This window comes from Engystomops pustulosus, chromosome 2 (genome assembly GCF_040894005.1).
Source record: "Engystomops pustulosus chromosome 2, aEngPut4.maternal, whole genome shotgun sequence".
NCBI lineage: Eukaryota > Metazoa > Chordata > Amphibia > Anura > Leptodactylidae > Engystomops > Engystomops pustulosus.
Window position 1 is genome coordinate 11,244,767 of NC_092412.1, and position 22,444 is coordinate 11,267,210.

General features: G+C 47.5%; 1 protein-coding gene across 1 annotated transcript in view; it reads left to right on the top strand.

The window, feature by feature from the left end:
• LOC140116889 (uncharacterized) overlaps positions 1–22,444 on the top strand; it is a 448,339-nt gene that overhangs the window by 405,672 nt on the left and 20,223 nt on the right. Inside the window, exons 10-14 of the mRNA XM_072133322.1 lie at positions 14,964–15,087; positions 15,201–15,781; positions 16,522–16,579; positions 18,209–19,669; positions 21,166–21,245. Of these exons, the coding sequence (XP_071989423.1) occupies positions 14,964–15,087; positions 15,201–15,781; positions 16,522–16,579; positions 18,209–19,669; positions 21,166–21,245 (2,304 nt within the window). The remainder of the gene's footprint in view (positions 1–14,963; positions 15,088–15,200; positions 15,782–16,521; positions 16,580–18,208; positions 19,670–21,165; positions 21,246–22,444) is intronic.

Consider the following 22,444-nt stretch of genomic DNA (forward strand, 5'->3'; position numbering starts at 1 on the left):
GGGCTCTGGTAAACACCGGGTGCCACTTAGATTCCGGTACCAGGTGTGGTCCGCGGTTGTCCAAGGGGTTCTCTACCCCAGAAGTCTGACAGTGAGGAGCAGAGTAGTGCAGGTAGTGTGCGTTGTAGGTCATCATAAAGGTTTTTTAATTTACAATAAATGTTAACATGGCTTCTCTCCCGTGTGAGTTCTTTGATGTATTAGAAGAGGCGATTTAGAAGCAAAAAATTTCCCACATTCACTACATGAAAATGGCTTCTCTCCAGTGTGAATTCTTTGGTGCTCCACAAGATGTAGTTTGCGGTTAAAACATTTTCCACATTCACTACATAAAAATGGCTTCTCCCCTGTGTGAATTTTATGGTGCTGAACAAGGTGTAGTTTGCGGTTAAAACATCTTCCACATTCAGTACATGAAAATGGCTTTTCCCCTGTGTGAGTTTTTTGGTGTTGAACGAGATTTGTTTTCCGGTTAAAACTTCTTCCACATTCCATACATGAAAATGGCTTCTCTCCTGTGTGAGTTCTCTGGTGTACAACAAGAGATGATTTCTGAGTAAAACATTTCCCACATTCAGTACATGAAAATGGCTTCTCCCCTGTGTGAGTTCTCATATGTTGGTCAAGAATTGATTTCCAGGTAAAATTTTTCTCACATTGTGAACATGAAAAAATCTTTCCCTCTCGGTGACTTTGAAGATGAATGAGAAGATTTGATTCTTGACTAAAAGACTTCTCACATTTCGGACATGAAAACTGCCTCTTCTCTCCATGATTTCCCTCCTCTGTGGAAAGATGTGACTGATTATCTTCTACTTCACCACAAGGAGATGAGGGGGGACGTCCATGGGAACCTCTTGTACTTTCATCTCCTGGAAAATATAACCAAGAAATCAGTATTGGGGGTTTCCTTTTCCCAGTTACGAGCAGAAATAAAGTGATGAATCAGTAACATACAGTCATCTATGGAGAGAAAATTCTTGAATATTATATATTCATAATTATATACATAATTATAATCCGACTACCAAAGAAATAATCTAATCCTTAGAATCCAGAATCTTCTACTTCCAGGACATGAGAGGGTTGTGTGACCAGAGATTCCCATCTCCCCCTGGAGCTGAGCCTAAAAGTCCTAGACAGTGGGTGACACAGGTGGGGAGCCCCGGGCAGCCATATATACTGGACACTGGACTAGAACATCACTACTAGGAGCCGGCACACAGAATTACAGAACTGATTTGGGCTCCACTACTGCAGTCTGTGTCTGGTCCTCGCTGCTGTGCTCCTCCTCACAGGAGACCGTCCTCCTGTAGTCACCGCAGCGGGGGCAGGTGAGGAGCAGAGATGTGTCATTTACTGCAGATTCCTCTCCAGGCTCAGGTCTGATATCAGCACAATGTAATCCAAGGTTTAATAAAAAATAAATAAAATAGATTCAACTGTCCAAAATTTGGGGCACTGTCCAAAACTGTCCAAAAAAATGACGTGACACTCCTGGTGCTGGCTCCTCTATTTGAAGTTTGTGTGTATGAGATACTCCTATACACACAGCCTGTATAATGATGTGACACTCCTGGTGTTGGTGCCCCCTGCAGTCTGTGTGTGTATGAGACACTTGTATACACATGACTGACAGCCTGTATAATGATGTGACACTCCTAATGCTGGCACCCCGGCAGCCTGTGTGTGTATGAGATACTCCTATACACATGACTGACAGCCTGTATAATGATGTGACACTCCTGGTGGTGGCGCCCCCTGCAGTCTGTGTGTGTATGAGACACTTCTATACACATGACTGACAGCCTGTATAATGATGTGACACTCCTAATGCTGGCACTTCCGGCAGCCTGTGTGTATAAGATACTCCTATACACATGACTGACAGCCTGTATAATGACGTGACACTCCTGGTGCTGGCTCCTCTATTTGAAGTTTGTGTGTATGAGATACTCCTATACACACAGCCTGTATAATGATGTGACACTCCTGGTGTTGGTGCCCCCTGCAGTCTGTGTGTGTATGAGACACTTGTATACACATGACTGACAGCCTGTATAATGATGTGACACTCCTAATGCTGGCACCCCCGGCAGCCTGTGTGTGTATGAGATACTCCTATACACATGACTGACAGCCTGTATAATGATGTGACACTCCTGGTGGTGGCGCCCCCTGCAGTCTGTGTGTGTATGAGATGCTCCTATACACATGACTGACAGCCTGTATAATGATGCGACACTCCTGGTGGTGGCGCCCCCTACAGCCTGTGTGTGTAAGAGATACTTGTATACACATGACTGACAGCCTGTATAATGATGTGCAATCCCAATGCTGGCACCCCCGGCAGCCTGTGTGTGTATAAGATACTCCTATACACATGACTGACAGCCTGTATAATGACGTGACACTCCTGGTGCTGGCTCCTCTTTTTGCAGTTTGTGTGTATGAGATGCTCCTATACACATGACTGACAGCCTGTATAATGATGCGACACTCTTGGTGGTGGCGCCCCCTACAGCCTGTGTGTGTAAGAGATACTTGTATATACATGACTGACAGCCTGTATAATGATGTGACATTGCCATTTTCAAAATTAAAAATTATCATGTTTTCAGGCAGATAGATTTACCAGATTTACGTTGCCAAGTAACATTTCCCATGTGTCTACATTTGCATAATTTTTGAATTGTCTGGAAAATATATTTTGATGTCACGTGGTTACAAATTGACCATCGGTATTCTGTATTTCAGAAGAGATTTCAGAATTTCCTTTTTTGGGGGATCATTACTGTTTGTAATGAAATTTGAAATATATATTAAAAACATATATCAACCCCTCAAACTTTTTCAAATCTGCACCCCTCAAACTATCAGAAATAGCTTTTAGGAAGATTGTTAACCCCTTAAGATCTTCATAGTAATTACAGTACATACTTGAGTATAAGCTGATCTGAATATAAGCCGAGGCTCCCAATTTTACCACAAAAAAACTGGGAAAACCTAATGACTTGACTATTAATTTAGAGTGGGAAATGCATTTGTCACAGCCAGTATATAAAGTAGCTATCCAGCCCCTGCCCTCAGTATATAGCTATCCAGCCCCTGCCCTCAGTATATAGCTATCCAGCCCCTGCCCTCAGTATATAGCTATCCAGCCCCTGCCCTCAGTATATAGCTATCCAGCCCCTGCCCTCAGTATATAGCTATCCAGCCCCTGCCCTCAGTATATAGCTATCCAGCCCCTGCCCTCAGTATATAGCTATCCAGCCCCTGCCCTCAGTATATAGCTATCCAGCCCCTGCCCTCAGTATAAAGCCAGCACCTCTCCGATGCCCCCAGCCGGTCATCCGCTCTTCCGTCCAGCAGCGTAGGTCTGTGGGACACTCCTCCGTGTGATGCTGCCGGCAGTGGCAGGTACATGTGATGCTCCGACGCCCAAGCTGTGACGTCACACACTCTGATGTCAGCAGCGGCTGATGTCACAGCTTTGACAGAGGAGCGACCACAGGAGGGCCGGCGGGTGGTGTCGGAAGGTGAGTATTTACTTTCTTTTTTTTGTGCTGAAAAACTCAGCTTGTACTTATATAAGGTAACTCAAAATGGAGATGAAATTGAGGAGCTTGTGCAGCTATTAGTTTTATCCTACAGACATTACCGCCCTTTTGTAAGCTATACAATTTTAGTTTTTCCGTTAGTGGGGCCATGTGTGGACAATTTTTTTATGTGGGATGAGATGTATTTTCCAGTGATAGCATTTTGGGGTTAGGATCCCCTATTGTTGAAAACATTAGCTTTTTTTGGGTCTGGAGGAGTGAAAAAATAGAGATGATAGAAACACCACGGAAATGGACAGGAAACAGCAGGGGCAGCATGCATGGATGCCTCTGAGGCTGCTTAATCGTACCATTATGCCAAAATTATGGGCAACAGCATGGCGATGACAGAGTGACCAAGTGAGGCTAGATAGCATCTAAAACACCCAATAATTGACCCTGACACTATAGGGGACGGCATGCGGAGGCAGCAGCAGCAGCGGCAGGCTAGAGAGTGGCATGGCGACATACCCCAAATGGACTCAGGCTTCAAACCAATTTAAAAAATTATTTTTGGCGAGGATAACGTGTAGCACTGTATGGATCAGTATTTGGCCTGGTTATGGTGGCAGAGAGGAACCAAAGGAGGTGAGTAAGAAGCAATGAAATGATTTCCTATGTGAACGAAAGGTTGACGGTATATTTAGTCGATAACCCAGCATGGCGGCGACAGAGTGACCAAGCTCCATAACGTGTCTGGTGAAACACCCGAAAAATTAGCCTGACACAGCTCGTTTGCTAAGGGGACGACATGTGGAGGCTGCTATGGAGACAACTTGAGGAGGCAGCTATGGAGACGGCGTGTGGAGGCAGCTATGGAGACGGCGTGTGGAGGCAGCTATGGAGACGGCGTGTGGAGGCAGCTATGGAGACGGCGTGTGAAGGCAGCTATGGAAACGACGTGTGGAGGCAGCTATGGAGACGGCGTGTGGAGGCAGCTATGGAGACGGCGTGTGAAGGCAGCTATGGAAACGACGTGTGGAGGCAGCTATGGAGACGGCGTGTGGAGGCAGCTATGGAAACGACGTGTGGAGGCAGCTATGGAGACGACGTGTGGAGGCAGCTATGGAGACGACGTGTGGAGGCATGTGGGGGGGGGGGCGCACTTAGTCATCCAGCTTTGAATCCATTGTCAAAATGAGACACCCATATAAAACACCAGAAAATCACAGCCGGTAAAACACCCGAAAATGTAGCGTGACACAGCTCGTTGCTAAGGGGACGATGTGTGGAGGCAGCTATCGAGACGACGTGTGGAGGCTGCTATGTAGACGACATGTAGAGGCAGTGGGGACGGTTATGGCACCGAGGTGAACGTAAGGAGGTGAGAAAAGAGGAGTGAAAAGATAGATTTTAGAGGTAAAAGGTTATAGTAGTAGATTAAAGTTGCTGCAGTTAAAACAATGTTAGTTGGATCTTAGGATGGAGCAGGCGGGGTCGTTTGAATACTTCATCTACGAAAAATGGAATAGCATTGCGGTTCTATTTTTTATTTCGAAAATGGTTCCATGATTAAGAGTGACGGTATGGGGCATCCATATTGCGTCGCTATGATTGAAACTTCAGGTCTCCAGCATGGCGGCGACAGATGGGCCGAGTTCCATTACGTATCTGGTGAAACACCCGAAAATTCTACCTGACACAGCTCATTTGCTAAGGGGACGATGTATGGAGGCAGCTATGTGGACGACGTGTGTAGGCAGCGGCCGCAGCCTCAGGCTGGCGATTGTCCAGCCGACATAACCAGAGTGTACTCCGGCAACAGCATTTCTAAAAACCTTTTGTGTACGATCAAGTGTAGCAATGTTCTTATAAGTATTTGGCCTGGTTATGGCGGGGGAGGGAAACGTAAACAGATGCGCAAGTAGCGCTGAAATAATATCCTTCATAGATAAAAGTTTGGCGGTATATTTCGTAGATAACACAGCAGGGTGGCGACAAAGTTAACAAGTTTGATGTGGAAGCCGTTAAAACAACCCAAAATTTTTCTGGACACGTTTGCTAAGGGGATGACGTGTGGAGGCAGCTGTGGGGATGATGTGAGGAGGGGCATGTGGGGGGGGGGGGGGTTGGGAGACGCGCACTCAGTCATCCAGCTTTGCCTGTGGAGGCAGCTGTGGAGGCAGCTGTGGAGACGGCGTGTGGAGGCAGCTGTGGAGACGGCGTGTGGAGGCAGCTGTGGAGACGGCGTGTGGAGGCAGCTGTGGAGACGGCGTGTGGAGGCAGCAGTGGAGACGGCGTGTGGAGGCAGCAGTGGAGACGGCGTGTGGAGGCAGCAGTGGAGACGGCGTGTGGAGGCAGCAGTGGAGACGGCGTGTGGAGGCAGCAGTGGAGACGGCGTGTGGAGGCAGCTGTGGAGACGGCGTGTGGAGGCAGCTGTGGAGACGGCGTGTGGAGGCAGCTGTGGAGACGGCGTGTGGAGGCAGCTGTGGAGACGGCGTGTGGAGGCAGCTGTGGAGACGGCGTGTGGAGGCAGCTGTGGAGACGGCGTGTGGAGGCAGCTGTGGAGACGGCGTGTGGAGGCAGCTGTGGAGACGGCGTGTGGAGGCAGCTGTGGGGACGGCGTGTGAAGGCAGCTGTGGAGACGGCGTGTGAAGGCAGCTGTGGAGACGGCGTGTGGAGGCAGCTATGGAGACGGCGTGTGGAGGCAGCAATGGAGACGACGTGTGGACGTAGCAATGGAGACAACATGTGGAGGCTGCTATAAAGACAACGTGTGGAGGCTGCTATGGAGACAATTAAATGATGTGAACAAAAGACCTTATTAGATTACGCCACACGTGACGTACAGTACGCTTCACCGGCAGATAGAATGTGGATTGGAAATTTCTGGAGACTAGCTTGCTAAACAGTAACAGGCACCAGCGTTCAACTACAGTAGACAAAATTTGATTGCTATGACGGAGATTTCCCACCCCCAAAAAAAATTAAAAGAGAATTTATTTCTTTTTATTTCTTTATGAACGAAACACGCAGAAGAAATCAGAAAGCAAACTGAAATGCGGATTGCTGAATGTCCCGGTACTAATGTGAACAAAAAAAATGTATTTGATTGCGCCACACGCGACGTACAGTACGCTTGACCGGCAGAGAGAATGTGGATTGGGATTTCTAGCTTGCTAAACAGTAGCAGGCGGACTAAGCTAGAGGAAATTGCATTTGCACCACTGACAGCACACAAAAGGATTTTGTGCTGTGACTTTCACTTTCACTGTGCCTTATTCAATCAAACCCCCAATAAATTGTCCCACTTAGCTGTTTGAAATAGATATGTGTGTCACTAAGAGCCAAAAATAATGTTCGCAAGTCTCCCTGCAAATTCTTCACAATATGGTAGTAGCTGCACTAATAGTGCCAGCAAGCCCAGCCACAAGTAAATAATAGGTGAGTACGCTTTTTTATTTCTCCTACAGGCATTATATTGGGGGTAGAGGCTGCAGGCTATATACTACAGGGTGCAGGCTAGCTATATACTACAGGGGGCGGGCTGGCTATATACTACAGGGGGCGGGCTGGCTATATACTACAGGGGGAGGGCTGGCTATATACTACAGAGGGCTGGCTGGCTATATACTACAGGGGGAGGGCTGGCTATATACTACAGAGGGCTGGCTGGCTATATACTACAGGGGGATGGCTTGCTATATACTTCAGGGGGCTGGCTGGCTATATACTTCAGGGGGCTGGCTGGCTATATACTACAGGGGGCTGGCTATATACTACAGGGGGCTGGCTGGCTATATACTACAGGGGGCTGGCTGGCTATATACTACAGGGGGATGGCTGGCTATATACTACAGGGGGATGGCTGGCTATATACTACAGGGGGATGGCTGGCTATATACTACAGGGGGATGGCTGGCTATATACTACAGGGGGATGGCTGGCCATATACTACAGGGGGATGGCTGGCCATATACTACAGGGGGATGGCTGGCCATATACTACAGGGGGCTGGCTGGCCATATACTACAGGGGGCTGGCAGGCTATATACTACAGGGGGCTGGCAGGCTATATACTACAGGGGGATGGCTTGCTATATACTACAGGGGGCTGGCTTGCTATATACTACAGGGGGCTGGCTATATACTACAGGGGGCTGGCTATATACTACAGGGGGCTGGCTGGCCATATACTACAGTGGGCTGGCTGGCTACATACTACAGGGGGCTGGCTGGCTGTATACTACATGGGGGCTGGCTGGCTATATACTACAGGGGGCTGGCACGCTATATACTACAGGGGGCTGGCTGGCTATATACTACAGGGGGCTGGCTGGCCATATACTACAGGGGGCTGGCTGGCTATATACTACAGAGGACTGGCGGGCTATATATTACAGGATACTGGCAGGCTATATACTACAGGGGGCTGGCAGGCTATATACTACAGGGGACTGGAAGGCTATATACTGGGAAGGATGTGACCAATGCATTTCCCACCCTCGGCCTATACTTGAGTCAATAGGTTTTTCCTTTTTTGTGTTAAAATCAAGGGTTTCAGCTTATACTGTATATACAGTATTTTTATTCTATGGGTCAGTACGATGACATGAACCATACTTAGATATGGTTTCCTACGTTTTACTAAATTTACCAAAATAAAACCTAATATGGGTAAAAATATATTGTTTTTGCATCGATGTCTTCTAAGAGGCATAACGATTTTTTTTTTTGTTTACGCAGCTGATTGATGGCTTGTTTTTTTTGCGGGACATGTAGTACTTTACACCAGTATCATTCTGGAGTAGATATGGGTTTTTATTACTTTTAATTGCATTTTTGTGGAATAAAATAAATAATAATCATAATTTTTTCATGTATCACAAGATACATGAAAGGCTCTTACCCTCCTCTGTCACTGATGAGGGGATTTCCTCTCCGCTCCTCCTTCCACCACAACTTTCCTGGAAAGATCCAACATGAAGGACCTGAGAAAACAAGGAAATGTCTCCAGAGATTCTCTTATATCCAAGTGATGGACAGAAACCTCCAGAACCAGGAACTAAGGGGAATAATCTCCTGCAGGAGGAGACAGGATCAGGAATAGAAACCAGTAATAACCACAGTGACTAATAATATCATCCCATAGATCAGAGGTCGCATTGACGCCTGTACAAGCCTCATGTGTAATAAAATACATAGACTTCTCCCTGTTCTCACTGCTGAAATGAATTTGGTGCGCTTTCTTCATATACAGATCCCACTCCCGACTGTCACTTTAAAGCTCCATTGACACAAATTTTCTTGTTGAAGGAGCGGAGCGAAAAACGGAAATGCAAAAAATTAAAGGACATCAACCCTCAGATTCACTGATGGCAGAGGATTAATACCCACCTCCTCGTCCTGTCCCCCTGTGCTGTTATCCTAGTTTATTATTTCTTTGAATGGCCACATTAGCCTGGGGCGCACTCTCTGCTCTAACGGGATGTAATATATTCCAACCTGTCTCTATCAGTCCTGGTGTACACAATTTTAGTTGCCCCCGGGATCCGACCCAGGGTCAGAAGTTTAGGGTCAGGAAGGACATATTGTTCTCCTGTCTGACGCTGTACTGAGCTGTGCTCTGCCTCCAGCCCCCACCCTTGCATTCCAAGACGAGCTCACACAGAGACTTCCTGCTGGCAAACAGCAGCATGAGGAGAGCAAACCGGTCTGTCCCTGACCTCAGGCGAGATGCCCACAACCAAGTTACTTCTCAACTGTGGGAGACATTAACATATACGTTTCCGTGTATTCACCTCACACCCGATTATCACAGATTGATCTCTCCGGAGATAATGAATGACAGAGGAAACAGACGAGGACGCGCTCTACTATATAACAGAACCGACACAATGTCTGATATAATAGCGACCATGGACCTGATCCATTACAAATTATTGTATTCATTCAGCCGAGTGTCTACACTACAAATATCCAGACCTGCAGGTCATATACTGATCCGTCATATTACTCCAACTTCATCCTCTTCCTCCACTAATAATACTCCTCAGAGATACTAAGAGGAGGATTTATACTCTGCCCGACCCTCCACCCACTGCTGCTGGAGAAGGTAAGTAGCTTCATCACATCCACAGGAACCTCAGCTCCACCTACCTGACGATCCAGTGGGACGTTCTCCTCCGGCTCCTCTTTAATATCTCGGGAATCTCCAGGACTGGGACATCTCTCTGGTTCCTGTGTAATATCCCGGGAATCTCCAGGACTGGGACATCTCTCTGGTTCCTGTGTAATATCCCGGGAATCTCCAGGACTGGGACATCTCTCTGGTTCCTGTGTAATATCCCGGGAATCTCCAGGACTGGGACATCTCTCTGGTTCCTGTGTAATATCCCGGGAATCTCCAGGACTGGGACATCTCTCTGGTTCCTGTGTAATATCCCGGGAATCTTCAGGACTGGGACATCGCTCTGGTGGATTTCTCTGACTGGATCCATCTATAGGAAATATACACAGTGACTGATACATTGTCTATATGTGATGATGAGATGATGGAGGAGGTGACCTCACACCTGCTCTGTCCTCTATAATCAGGAAGGTCTCCTCTTACCTGGTGATGTGAGGGGCTGGTGGTCCTCCATCATGATGTCCTTGTACTGGTCCTTGTGTCCTTCTATATACTCCCACTCCTCCATGGAGAAATAGACAGTGACGTCCTGACACCTTATAGGAACCTGACACCCACAATGACACAGTCATCACCCAGACCCCTCCCTTGTGTTATTGTACAATGTCCCAGCATTCCCGGCAGCGCTCACCTCTCCGCTCAGCAGCTCAGTGATCCTGGAGGTAAGTTCTAGGATCTTCTGCTCATGTATCAGTGAATGAGGTGGAGGCTCGGTGATGGGGCTCTGGGTCCATCCTCCTGACACACGGGGGGTCACACACTCACCAGACGACTTCTTCACTACTGTGTAATCCTGTGTATGGGGAGACACTGATCACTACATAGATCCTAAGAATCCTTCACCTCTCCAGTCATTTCCCGCTGTTATTCCTAGAGATAAGAGCCGTGTCCTGGGAGACTCTCACCTCTCCGGTTATCAAGGAGATCATCTCCAGGGTGAGCTCCAGGATCCTGGCCGCCATCTGCTCTCTGTCCTTCTCCCGGATCCCTGGGGGATCATTGATGGAAAGGATCATCTTTAGGAGAAACCTCTGGGAGTCCTGGATCTATAGAACCTGAGGAAACATGAGAAGAACTAAGAGCAAACTCTATATGAAGCAATTGTGTCCATGACATGTGTGATGTGACAGATGGGGATTCTCCAGACACTGGAGGGGAGGTGTAGGAGGAGCCATGTTCTATGTGTAGAGGAGGTAAGGAATATATATGACACATATACATCTACACATCCTGGATGATGGGGAATGTAGAGATGATGGGGGTGATTGTATATTCCATGTTACAGGTGACTCCTTCCTAGATAGGGATAGAACAGGTGAAGGATATTAAATGTGGAATAGTGGAGCTCCTGGAGCATGCTGGGAGTTGTAGTCCCTCCATATAGTGTGTGTGCTCCTGGAGCATGCTGGGAGATGTAGTCCCTCCATATAGTGTGTGTGCTCCTGGAGCATGCTGGGAGATGTAGTCCCTCCATATAGTGTGTGTGCTCCTGGAGCATGCTGGGAGTTGTAGTCCCTCCATATAGTGTGTGTGCTCCTGGAGCATGCTGGGAGTTGTAGTCCCTCCATATAGTGTGTGTGCTCCTGGAGCATGCTGGGAGCTGTAGTCCCTCCATATAGTGTGTGTGTTCCTGGAGCATGCTGGGAGATGTAGTACCTCCATATAGTGTGTGTGCTCCTGGAGCATGCTGGGAGTTGTAGTCCCTCCATATAGTGTGTGAGCTCCTGGAGCATGCTGGGAGATGTAGTCCCTCCATATAGTGTGTGTGCTCCTGGAGCATGCTGGGAGTTGTAGTCCCTCCATATAGTGTGTGTGCTCCTGGAGCATGCTGGGAGTTGTAGTCCCTCCATATAGTGTGTGAGCACCTGGAGCATGCTGGGAGATGTAGTCCCTCCATATAGTGTGTGTGCTCCTGGAGCATGCTGGGAGTTGTAGTCCCTCCATATAGTGTGTGAACTCCTGGAGCATGCTGGGAGATGTAGTCCCTCTATGTAGTGTGTGTGCTCCTGGAGCATGCTGGGAGATGTAGTCCCTCCATATAGTGTGTGTGCTCCTGGAGCATGCTGGGAGATGTAGTCCCTCTATGTAGTGTGTGTGCTCCTGGAGCATGCTGGGAGATGTAGTCCCTCCATATAGTGTGTGAGCTCCTGGAGCATGCTGGGAGTTGTAGTCCCTCCATATAGTGTGTGTGCTCCTGGAGCATGCTGGGAGTTGTAGTCCCTCCATATAGTGTGTGTGCTCCTGGAGCATGCTGGGAGATGTAGTCCCTCCATATAGTGTGTGTGCTCCTGGAGCATGCTGGGAGATGTAGTCCCTCCATATAGTGTGTGTGCTCCTGGAGCATGCTGGGAGATGTAGTCCCTCCATATAGTGTGTGTGCTCCTGGAGCATGCTGGGAGTTGTAGTCCCTCCATATAGTGTGTGAGCTCCTGGAGCATGCTGGGAGTTGTAGTCCCTCCATATAGTGTGTGTGTTCCTGGAGCATGCTGGGAGATGTAGTCCCTCCATATAGTGTGTGTGCTCCTGGAGCATGCTGGGAGTTGTAGTCCCTCCATATAGTGTGTGAGCTCCTGGAGCATGCTGGGAGATGTAGTCCCTCCATATAGTGTGTGTGCTCCTGGAGCATGCTGGGAGTTGTAGTCCCTCCATATAGTGTGTGAGCACCTGGAGCATGCTGGGAGATGTAGTCCCTCCATATAGTGTGTGTGCTCCTGGAGCATGCTGGGAGTTGTAGTCCCTCCATATAGTGTGTGAACTCCTGGAGCATGCTGGGAGATGTAGTCCCTCCATGTAGTGTGTGTGCTCCTGGAGCATGCTGGGAGATGTAGTCCCTCCATATAGTGTGTGAGCTCCTGGAGCAAGCTGGGAGTTGTAGTCCCTCCATATAGTGTGTGTGCTCCTGGAGCATGCTGGGAGTTGTAGTCCCTCCATATAGTGTGTGTGCTCCTGGAGCATGCTGGGAGATGTAGTCCCTCCATATAGTGTGTGTGCTCCTGGAGCATGCTGGGAGATGTAGTCCCTCCATATAGTGTGTGTGCTCCTGGAGCATGCTGGGAGATGTAGTCCCTCCATATAGTGTGTGTGCTCCTGGAGCATGCTGGGAGTTGTAGTCCCTCCATATAGTGTGTGAGCTCCTGGAGCATGCTGGGAGTTGTAGTCCCTCCATATAGTGTGTGTGTTCCTGGAGCATGCTGGGAGATGTAGTCCCTCCATATAGTGTGTGTGCTCCTGGAGCATGCTGGGAGTTGTAGTCCCTCCATATAGTGTGTGAGCTCCTGGAGCATGCTGGGAGATGTAGTCCCTCCATATAGTGTGTGTGCTCCTGGAGCATGCTGGGAGTTGTAGTCCCTCCATATAGTGTGTGAGCTCCTGGAGCATGCTGGGAGATGTAGTCCCTCCATATAGTGTGTGTGCTCCTGGAGCATGCTGGGAGTTGTAGTCCCTCCATATAGTGTGTGAGCACCTGGAGCATGCTGGGAGATGTAGTCCCTCCATATAGTGTGTGTGCTCCTGGAGCATGCTGGGAGTTGTAGTCCCTCCATATAGTGTGTGAGCTCCTGGAGCATGCTGGGAGATGTAGTCCCTCCATGTAGTGTGTGTGCTCCTGGAGCATGCTGGGAGATGTAGTCCCTCCATATAGTGTGTGAGCTCCTGGAGCATGCTGGGAGATGTAGTCCCTCCATATAGTGTGTGTGCTCCTGGAGCATGCTGGGAGTTGTAGTCCCTCCATATAGCGTGTGTGCTCCTGGAGCATGCTGGGAGATGTAGTCCCTCCATATAGTGTGTGTGCTCCTGGAGCATGCTGGGAGTTGTAGTCCCTCCTCTGGTCACTTACCTCCTCAGTGCAGGACACTCTCTATTCCCCCTTAGGTAGATGCTATTTCCTAAAGGACCTCTGATGACGTCAGGACCATGTGACCAGGCTGTTGTGTGGAGGGAGACCGGGGAGAGGCGGCCATGTGCTGCTGAGGAGAGAAGGTAAGGAAGAGGCAGCTCAGTGTAACATCCTCCCACACAACAGCCTGGTCACATGGTCATGACGTCATCAGAGGTCCTTTACACCACTAGGAAATAGCATCTACCTAAGGGGGAATAGAGAGTGTTCTGCACTGAGGAGGTAAGTGACCAGAGGAGGGACTACAACTCCCAGCATGCTCCAGGAGCACACACACTATATGGAGGGACTACAACTCCCAGCATGCTCCAGGAGTACACACACTATATGGAGGGACTACATCTCCCAGCATGCTCCAGGAGCACACACACTATATGGAGGAACTACAACAACCAGCATGCTCCAGGACCACACACACTATATGGAGGGACTACAACTCCCAGCATGCTCCAGGAGCTCCACTATTCCACATTTTTACCATATAAATGGAGTCACCTGTAACATAGAATGTACAATCGCCCCCAAAATCCAGGATGTTCAGGACTTGTGTACACAGATGTATATGTGTCCTATATGTTCCTTCCAGTCTCATCCACACATAGAACCGACTCCTCCTCCTACATCTTGTTATATTCTATCACTTACTTATAATATTCTTCTCCATGTATGTGCTATTAGTGAGGAGCGGCACAGTCCAGCGCCATCACTCCTCCCTCAGTCCAGTGACCTCCCCTCCAGTGTCTGGAGAATCCCCATCTGTCACATCACACATGTCATGGACACAATTGCTTCATATAGAGTTTGCTCTTAGTTCTTGTCATGTTTCCTCAGGTTCTATAGATCCAGGACTCCCAGAGGTTTCTCCTAAAGATGATCCTTTCCATCAATGATCCACCAGGGATCCGGGAGAAGGACAGAGAGCAGATGGCGGCCAGGATCCTGGAGCTCACCCTGGAGATGATCTCCTTGATAACCGGAGAGGTGAGAGTCTCCCAGGACACGGCTCTTATCTCTAGGAATAACAGCGGGAAATGACTGGAGAGGTGAAGGATTCTTAGGATCTATGTAGTGATCAGTGTCTCCCCATACACAGGATTACACAGTAGTGAAGAAGTCGTCTGGTGAGTGTGTGACCCCCCGTGTGTCAGGAGGATGGACCCAGAGCCCCATCACCGAGCCTCCACCTCATTCACTGATACATGAGCAGAAGATCCTAGAACTTACCTCCAGGATCACTGAGCTGCTGAGCGGAGAGGTGAGCGCTGCCGGGAATGCTGGGACATTGTACAATAACACAAGGGAGGGGTCTGGGTGATGACTGTGTCATTGTGGGTGTCAGGTTCCTATAAGGTGTCAGGACGTCACTGTCTATTTCTCCATGGAGGAGTGGGAGTATATAGAAGGACACAAGGACCAGTACAAGGACATCATGATGGAGGACCACCAGCCCCTCACATCACCAGGTAAGAGGAGACCTTCCTGATTATAGAGGACAGAGCAGGTGTGAGGTCACCTCCTCCATCATCTCATCATCACATATAGACAATGTATCAGTCACTGTGTATATTCCCTATAGATGGATCCAGTCAGAGAAATCCACCAGAGAGAGGTCCCAGTCCTGGAGATTTCCGGGATATTACACAGGATCCAGAGAGATGTCCCAGTCCTGGAGATTCCCGGGATATTACACAGGAACCAGAGAGATGTCCCAGTCCTGGAGATTCCCGGGATATTACACAGGAACCAGAGAGATGTCCCAGTCCTGGAGATTCCCGGGATATTACACAGGAACCAGAGAGATGTCCCAGTCCTGGAGATTCCCGGGATATTACACAGGATCCAGAGAGATGTCCCAGTCCTGGAGATTCCCGGGATATTACACAGGAACCAGAGAGATGTCCCAGTCCTGGAGATTCCCGGGATATTACACAGGAACCAGAGAGATGTCCCAGTCCTGGAGATTCCCGGGATATTACACAGGAACCAGAGAGATGTCCCAGTCCTGGAGATTCCCGGGCTATTACACAGGAACCAGAGAGATGTCCCAGTCCTGGAGATTCCCGGGATATTACACAGGAACCAGAGAGATGTCCCAGTCCTGGAGATTCCCGGGATATTAAAGAGGAGCCGGAGGAGAACGTCCCACTGGATCATCAGGTAGGTGGAGCTGAGGTTCCTGTGGATGTGATGAAGCTACTTACCTTCTCCAGCAGCAGTGGGTGGAGGGTCGGGCAGAGTATAAATCCTCCTCTTAGTATCTCTGAGGAGTATTATTCGTGGAGGAAGAGGATGAAGTTAGAGATCTGCAGGTCATATACTGATCCGTCATATTACTCCGTCACATGACGCGGCGTCTGGATATTTGTAGTGTAGACACTCGGCTGAATGAATACAATAATTTGTAATGGATCGGGTCCATGGCCGCTGTTATATCAGACATTGGGGCTCATTTACTAAGGTTCGTGCGCTGTACCGTTTTCAGGATCGCGCGGCTTGGACAAGTATTTAACAGGAGTCTGCACTGGGATTGTTTCACACACAGCCGGATTGGGATGCAGGGGCGCTGCTTCCAGGCGACACAACTCGGGGGGCGTGGCCGTCAGACGATCGACTGATTCGGACTGCCACATTACTGGAATTCGGGACAGAGTTTGGCCTCAGCGCCAGAAATATATCTGCAATAAATTTGTGTCTCTTTTTCGGTAACCAAGCCAGTGCAGATACTGAAACTTTATGTAAATGTCCCCCTATGCGTTTTAATACACATGAGGCTTGTATAGGGGTTAATGCGACCTCAGATCTATAGGATGATATTATTGGTTGCTGTGGTGGGTATGCAGAGAATCTCTGGAGACATTTCCTTGTTTTCTCATGTCCTTCATGTTGGATCTTTCCAGGAAAGTTGTGGTGGAAGGAGGAGCGGAGAGGAAATCCCCTCATCAGTGACAGAGGAGGGTAAGAGCCTTTCATGTATCTTGTGGGTTATTCTTCCCTTATACATTGCAGGGAGAGGTCACATCCAGGGGAGGAGATGGAGATGACATAGACACCGGCTCATCTGTCTCTGGTCTCCTCCTCCAGTCACATCAGTCTATATCCACATGTTGTGTTACTATACGGCTCGGAGGAATGTTATGGGATACAGTGAAAACTCAAACCCAAGTGTATTCATATAAATAGTTATGTAAATTAGTTTTCTGCTCAAAGGATAATCTAATCAGCAGGACTGTGGGGTCAGAGTTGTGATAAAATGGACTGAAGCCGAAACCTCAAATATCTAATAATTTGCCCCCCATGTATTATACAGCCTGCCCCATGTATTATACAGCCTGCCTTCAGTATGCCTAGCGAATAATAAAAAAATAAACTTAATACTCACCCTCCGATACTCACCTTTGATGCTTAGTGGCGGCTCCTGATCCTCTGCGGCGGCTTCTCTCTTCTATCTTCTGTGCGATGCGGCGGTGTCGCCGCTGATGACGTCATCAGCGGCGACACCGCTACATCATATTGTGCGCCCGCCGGCAGATCGCATAGACGCGACTGCCGGCAAGTCAAGATAGAAGAGAGAAGCCGCCGCAGAGGATCAGGAGCCGGAGGGTGAGTATTAATTTTTTTTAATTATTATTATTGACTCGTGTATAAGCCAAGGTGAGGTTTTTCAGCACATTTTTTGTGCTGAAAAACTCGGCTTATACACGAGTATATACGGTATTAAAAAAATTAAAAAACTGAAATCATCTCATTTTGAGGCAGATAGTTTTGACACCTAAATAAGTTGCTGAATAACATTTCCCATACGTCTGCTTTACGGTTTCATAAATTTTGAAATGTCTGGAAAATGTATTTATTATAGCCTAATACACACCTTATTTTTATTCTATGGGGCAATACGATTGTCGGGGATACCAGACTTGGGTATGTTTTATTACATTTTTTATTAAATTTCTCATTTTCGACTACAGAGCTTGTTGTTGTGCATTTATGTCTCTTTATATGTTATGGGGCATTTTTATTTTTTATTGAATATCATTTATTTTTAATATTTACACCAGCTGCGTCAGCCTATGCACATGCATAAGCTGCTATTGTGCCTTTAAGATGACATCACTGTCTGCGGACAGCCCTGGGATCCTTATCGGACCTCAGGGCTGCCATGGGAACGATCGTGGCCCTCCCCCTCCGAAAAAGAGCAAGGGGGAGGGGAACGTGGGGCAGAGACCCCTTACAGGCAGTTTAACCAGTTAAACACCCGCGATTGGAGCCCACTCCGTCCGGGGGTATTACACTGGGGTGTCGGCTGTTAGTTACAGCCGGCACCCTGTGTGTCCCGATGCTGGCCGCGCTCCGATCTCGGACTTGGCCGGCATTAGCTCAGCGTCTGATATATCTGAGCGTGAAAGCCCAGCCCCATATATAATCTCTTTTTATATTATTTGGAATTATATGTCAATTGTTTATATTTGTAATATTCATGATCTTTCTCTCCATAGATGACTGTATGTTACTGACTGGCCGCTTTACTTCTGCTCATAACTGGGGAAAGGAAACTTCCAATACTGATTTCTTGGTTATATTTTCCAGGAGATGAAAGTACAAGAGGTTCCCATGGACGTCCCCCCTCATCTCCTTGTGGGGAAGTAGAAGATAATCAGTCACATCTTTCCACAGAGGAGGGAAATCATGGAGAGAAGAGGAAGTTTTCATGTCTGATATGTGAGAAAAAATATAGCACAAAATCAAGTCTTGATCAACATGCGAAAACTCACACAGGAGAGAAACCATTTTCATGCACTGAATGTGGGAAATGTTTTATTAAGAAATCACTTCTTTTTAAACATCAGAGAACTCACACAGGGGAGAAGCCATATTTGTGCACTGAATATGGAAAATGTTTTGCTCTGAAATCAGATTTACTAAGACATCAAAGATCTCACACAGGAGAGAAGCCATTTTTATGTCTACAATGTGGAAAATCTTATACTCAGAAAACAAATCTTGTTATTCATCAAAGAGTTCACACAGGAGATAAACCATATTCATGCCCTGAATGTGGGAAATGTTTTGCTTCCAAATCAAAATTACTAACACATCAAATAATTCACACTGGAGAGAAGCCATTTTCCTGTACTGCATGTGGGAAATGTTTCAGCAAGAGTTCAGCTTTTGTACGACACAAGAGAACTCACACAGGAGAGAAGCCATTTTCATGTTCCGAATGTGGGAAATGTTTTATAAATAAATCACATCTTGGTGAGCACCAAAGAATTCACACAGGAGAGAAACCATTTTCATGTACTGAATGTGGGAAATGTTTTACCAAGAATTCAGCTTTTGTTCGACACAAGAGAACTCACACAGGAGAGAAGCCATTTTCATGTTCAGAATGTGGGAAAAGCTTTATAAATAAATCAAATCTTGGTGAACACCAAAAAATTCACACAGGGGAGAAGCCATTTTCATGTACTGAATGTGGGAAATGTTTTACCCAGAAATCAGTTCTTGTTGTACATCAGAGAATTCACACAGGAGCAAAGCCATATTCATGTATTGAATGTGGGAAAATTTTCAGTGATTCTTCTTCTTTTGGTAGACACATAGGAACTCACACAGGGGAGAAACCTTTTTCATGTCCTGAATGTGGGAAATGTTTTAACCGGAAAACACATCTTGTTGAGCACCAAAGAATTCACAACGGGGAGAAGCCATTTTCATGTATTGAATGTGAGAAACATTTTACTCACAAATCACAACTTCTAAAACATCAGAGAACTCACACAGGGGAGAAGTCATTTTCATGTAATGAATGTGGGAAATGTTTTAGCCGAAAACCTTATCTTGTTGCACACCAAAGAATTCACACAGGAGAGAAGCCATTTCCATGTAATGAATGTGGGAAATACTTTACTTACAGATCAAATCTTGTTGCGCACCAGAGAATTCACACAGGAGAGAAGCCGTTTTCATGTACTGAATGTGGGAAATGTTTTACTCAAAAATCAAATCTTGTTGTACATCAGAGAACTCACACAGGAGAGAAGCCATGTTAACATTTATTGCAACCTGAAAACCCATCTCTTTAGGAAGATCTACAACGCAGAAATGCACTGCTCTGCTCCTTGCTTCATGTGTCATCTACCCTCTTGTATGGATTGGGATCCCTCCGGGGGCCAGGTGCAGGAGACGTGCTTGGCGGCAGCTGGGGCTTCAGTAGCATACAAATAAAGTAAGCATGCGGGCCTGGATCAGGATCAGTTCCCGATAAGGTCACCAAGGGCAGAGGCTGTTTATTACAGCAATACTTTCCTCCTTCTCCTAGCGGTGACCCCAGGATCACTGAGAAAAGTAGGACTGTAAATATGCTGTATATTTACGTAAAGTGGTCAGGAAGGGGTTAATGTATGTGAACCCCCTACCTAATGCACAGCGCCAGGGAATTACTGCCGCTCTGTGACTAATAATCATTTCTTCCACTATGGACATTACTAGTAACATCTGGATTATCGGATTTTCCTTCTTTAGGATGTCTGCAGCACATAGTAATAATTCTTTGTATACCTATCATATTCTGCAGCAGGTTACAGATCATGGGGGGCATATACAGAGCAATAAACAATGGAATGAGGTCCCTGCTCACAAGAGCTTACAATCTGTCCATGTAACAGATATGGTATTGGAGTAAAGTGTGTAACTATGAAGCTTACCGAGTTTTTTTCTGTAGCTGCAATAGCTGAAAGTAAAATCTTTGTAGTATAAATTCATTATCATATTACAGATGTTTGTCTGCTGCTCCTCTCCTTTCTGCATGCCGACCTTCTCCTTTCTGCCTGCTGACCCTCTCCTTTCTGCCTGCCGACCCCCTCCTTTCCGCCTGCTGCTCCTCTCCTTTCTGCCTGCTGACCCTCTCCTTTCTGCCTGCTGCTCCTCTCCTTTCTGCCTGCTGACCCTCTCCTTTCTGCCTGCTGACCCTCTCCTTTCTGCCTGCTGCTCCTCTCCTTTCTGCCTGCTGCTCCTCTCCTTTCTGCCTGCTGACCTTCTCCTTTCTGCCTGCTGACCTTCTCCTTTCTGCCTGCTGACCCTCTCCTTTCCGCCTGCTGCTCCTCTCCTTTCTGCCTGCTGCTCCTCTCCTTTCTGCCTGCTGACCCTCCTCCTTTCTGCATGCCGACCCTCTCCTTTCTGCATGCCGACCCTTTCCTTTCTGCATGCCGACCCTCTCCTTTCTGCCTGCTGCTCCTGTCCTTTCTGCCTGCCGACCCTCTCCTTTCCGCCTGCCGATTCTCTCCTTTCTGCCTGCTGATCCTCTCCTTTCTGCCTGCTGATCCTCTCCTTTCTGCCTGCTGATCCTCTCCTTTCTGCCTGCTGCTCCTCTCCTTTCTGCCTGCTGATTCTCTCTTTTCTGCCTGTTGCTCATCTCCTTTCTGCCTGTTGCTCCTCCCCTTTCTGCCTGTTGCTCCTCTCCTTTCTGCCTGTTGCTCATCTCCTTTCTGCCTGTTGCTCCTCCCCTTTCTGCCTGTTGCTCCTCTCCTTTCTGCCTGCCTCAGCTCCTCTCCCTCTAGTCCTGCATTCTGTTTGTCCTGATGAATCCATAAGTGCGACAGGAGATAACGGGACGGTCTCCAGGGTGAGTAGTGGGTGCAGGTACAGGGCTATGCACTGTGCTCGATCTGAGCCGAAGGTGCAAGACTGTTGTCACGTGTCTACAGTATGTCCCTCATGTTCATAGTACACAAATTACACCATCTCCTCCACCTGCAGCTGCTCTATTTAAAAATCTGGTGTGCACAAAGTATCATCCACACTATTTCCGATGGGAGGCCTTGGACCTTTCTGGGTGGCCTCGGCCTTTGTCTGACACGGTTTGAGTAAAATATGGCATTTACCTGACCCCAGTTGCCTTGTGTTGGACTAATGGAGAAAGAGGTAAGTCTACACAGTTCCTTCCTGCTTTTGATGTGATGGTACATAATTCCGCCAGGCAAAGACAATGGGCAGAAGGGGTGATTTTCTTCTGTTAGTTATAGCCACACTCCTTGACACCCTTAGGTGGCTCTACAGAATACCCCACCGTGGATCAGATTTAGGACCTAGCTGCTCAATGGATCGTCTGGATTCTGTGGAGACATTAGCCACTTGCCATGCTTCCATTGAGAGTTCTTTACATCTCCTTTCCCAAGAATAAACCGAGTTCCAGTTTTGTGTTTACCTCACTGCCCTGATCTCAGATATGTATTTGGCCTTGGGATGAAATGGACCATGAATCCGTAACTAGCATATTGGTTGAAAAAGGCTCTGACCCTTCCCTTTAAATTTAGATTCCTCTAGGCTGCAGACCGTCCTATAGCTAGAGTGTCCTATAGATCGAGTGTCACGCAATACTTTGAGAATGGCAATTATAAAAGCGGCAATTAGAAAGGGCAAGAGAAAGATAAATATGCCTAGAAATGCAAACAAATCATTGATTTTCATATCTGGCATGTCTGTCTACCTCTTCAATGGCTTTATACTATTGCTACCTGTTTGTCTCCTTTCGTCCATCTATCCCATCAGTGTCCTCCATTCACATCTGTTCTTCAATCCTTCCTTCACCAGCGTTCTCCTCCCATGTTCTCTATACTTATCCAACCCCCATAATCCATCTGGTTCTGCTGGGAAGCAGAGTTCACCTTCTCATAAATCACTTCATCATCTTCTTTCTTTGTCTATTCTCCTCCTACTTGCAGCAGGTGATATCTGTCCAAACCCTGGTCCTCCTTCGTTCAGCTCAAAACTTTCCACCCCTCATAGGAACCCTACTAACCTCATCAATATCCAATGCATCCC